The following is a 2957-nucleotide window of genomic DNA, read 5'->3' as shown; positions in this document are numbered from 1 at the left end:
GGAATGCCTTTTTGAGAGTTGTGTGGCATTTACCCATATGCTTATACAAGAGTCTGCAGTTGACACTGAAGAATTTCTAGTAGATTTCTATCATTCACATATTAGTAGAATCTAAATAAGTATGTTATTCTATATTGCATTTAATGGGAACGTTATTTTTAAAAGGAGCAATACATCAGAGGAAATTCACTATTTATTTTGCTTTTAGGTAAAATGATCCATTCTATGGTTGCTCACTTGGATGCTGTCACAAGCCTAGCTGTAGATCCTAATGGAATCTATTTAATGTCTGGAAGTAAGCGGTTTTTTTTTAATCTTCTGTATGCTCTATAAATTTTATGTTTGTGATGCACTTAAGTGTCTGGCAAATCTAACTTTGTCTTTTGTCTTTTTTTTTTTCCTAAACAGGCCATGATTGTTCCATTAGGTTATGGAATTTGGACAGCAAGACATGTGTGCAAGAAATAACAGCTCATAGGAAAAAGCTGGATGAATCAATTTATGATGTAGCATTTCATCCGTCAAAAGCATATATTGCCAGTGCAGGAGCTGATGCCCTTGCCAAAGTATTTGTGTGACATAGCAGACCAAACCTGCGTCATAACAGCAGGTCTGTTTGGACAAAAAAGAGGGAATGCGTCACTGCCATCAATGATAAGGTTACCAATAAGACACTACATCTGATCTGCCTGGGTTGAAGGCTCTTATGTGGGGCAGGTGTAAGTTGGTGAAAAGTCACCACATCTTGAACAATGTCAGGCTCATTCATTTAACTGTAATTACTGTATTTGGGGGGTGGGGACAAATACAAAAAAGAAAACCAGTATTTGTAGCCTTGACTGGATATGAACTGAGCGTATGTCTGTTCTTTAGGTGTCTTTAAGCAAACGTGGAGTCTGATCTTACAAAAGACTTTTATTTTGGACTCTGTGTGCTGCCTTAGGGTTAGGAATGTGGTGCTCTTGTGGGGGGAAGTGAGCTCCAAGAGTAGCTTTCTTTTCATCTCTTAGTAATCTTCTGTTTATCAGTTGAATGCCACAGATTCCCCTTTTAAACTTTTATTTTGCTTTAAAGAAAAGGAAATTTAACTTAAAATATTTTAGCATTAGTTGCACAAAATGTTTGGATAAAATTCTAGTTTTTATAAGTCTTTTTATATATTTAGCCTGTCACAACAGTGCTCAAGATTGTATTGATAATGTTTTTCTGCATTATAGAACCCTAAAACACAGAGATCTCACTGACCCGCTGCCGTGTAACCACACTCTTCCCTTCTTTTGCCTAATACAGCTCAGCTAAGTCCTTGCATAAGGATGCTAATTCATCATCATCGCATAACTGTCTTCATAAATAAAGGACTGTAAAACGTGTTCAGATGAAACACAGAGGGGTTAACGCCCCCGAATGAACTCTTTAAAAAAAAAAAAAAAAATTAATCTTGGCATCCTATCACTATGTGATATTTTGTACATCTTACTGTATTTACGAGTTTATTTATCAAGGATTACTCATCTTGCTAATGGCCTATTGTTATTTATTTCACTTTTTGTTGGTCTTTATATCCTTTTATGTAGCGTGTTAAAGGGCCCTGTATATCTATTATGGCAGTCTTTGAACAGTCTAAAATAGATGAGAAAATGGGACATTTGATAATTCTAAAGTTGCAAACCAAGAATTTCTTTTTCTGCTGGTTAAGTACCTGGAGTGGAGTTGATTCCAAAAAACAATATTGTTTCAGAACTTTGGGAGTGAAAAATATTTTTATTTGCGTTTCAAATAGAGTACAAAAGTAGTTGATTCAAGATTCATAAATCTGCTGTGTTTTGACTAGTTATTCCCTGCTTTTATTTTATTTTCAGATGTGCTTCAGTTTATGGTGTAACTAAAGATTTTGTTTGTGTAATGCATGATTAATACAATAAAGTATTTTTTCTAGTCTTCCACAAAACTTTTCTGATCAGTTTGCGAGTTTTGATGAGTTTTGTAAGGTTTCTGTTTTACAAACTATGAATCAGCAAATTTTTAAGATTGTACCACATAGCAAAAGTACAGCTGTTGAAAAATAATGTATATAAAATGCATATAATAAATATTAAATGGTGTACCTGTATGTTACTGTTGGCTACATTATTTTGTGTTGCACAGTTTGAAAGTGTAATTCTACAAATTACTGAATTACGTCTAAATTTTAGCAAAATGACCATTTGTCTATTATGCTTATAAGCTGCTTTGGTTTTGGAAAATTGTAATAGTTGTCTGATGTCAACCAACTGTTCAGTTTCAGGCAGCAGTACCCACATATAAGAACATGTTTCCACAATGTTTTTATAAGATTTTTTTTTACAAGAACAAATTGAAAATTGCTAGTGTATTCTTAGAGACTTTATAAGATTATAATCACACTGGTTTTCACTGTCTCTGCATATGAAGTGATTCTTGAGTGATTTAGGAGCTGGAAAGATACTCTGTTTTTATTTCAAACTGCCAACACAATTGTGTTGAACTAAAAACTATTTTTTTCAATAAAAATTCTTAAAATTTGCCCATATGTCAATTTCTTTACAAGTCTTCCAGTAAAGATGATGCGCAAAAGGACAATCTTTTTGCAAACAGATAAGCTGCAGGTCAACACTTAGCTACTCTGTGGTGAGTCACCTTCCTGAAAGTGGAAGCAGAAACAGAATACCACAATATGAATCTTAGATTTTCATGTAAAAGTCCTGTCTCTAGGTATAAATTATGTTAAGCTGGAACATGTTCCTGTAAGTGGTTATAACTGTATTGTTCCATGTAAGTTTCCAGTTTTGCAGTGAGGATGTATCTCATGCCATCTCATGTCAAGCAAATTAGATTTAAAAAAAAAAAAAGGGGAAAAAGAGGTGCTCATGGTAGGCAGAATATGGCAGTTATATTCTGAAATTAATCTTGTTTTAGTAATAATGTTACATTGCTTGAAA

The 2957-nt window shown here is 33.8% G+C and overlaps 1 protein-coding gene across 1 annotated transcript in view; it reads left to right on the top strand.

Moving 5' to 3' along the window:
- The window catches only part of STRN3 (striatin, calmodulin binding protein 3), a 45672-nt gene extending 43128 nt beyond the window's left edge, over window positions 1-2544 (top strand). The window contains exons 16-17 of the mRNA XM_010292929.1: window positions 209-295; window positions 409-2544. Of these exons, the coding sequence (XP_010291231.1) occupies window positions 209-295; window positions 409-578 (257 nt within the window). The 3' untranslated portion in view covers window positions 579-2544. The remainder of the gene's footprint in view (window positions 1-208; window positions 296-408) is intronic.
- Window positions 2545-2957: the final 413 nt, after the last annotated feature.

The sequence above is a fragment of the Phaethon lepturus genome, unplaced genomic scaffold, assembly GCF_000687285.1.
Source record: "Phaethon lepturus isolate BGI_N335 unplaced genomic scaffold, ASM68728v1 scaffold1888, whole genome shotgun sequence".
In the NCBI taxonomy this organism is placed as follows: domain Eukaryota; kingdom Metazoa; phylum Chordata; class Aves; order Phaethontiformes; family Phaethontidae; genus Phaethon; species Phaethon lepturus.
This window is presented reverse-complemented; position numbering and strand designations above follow the sequence as displayed.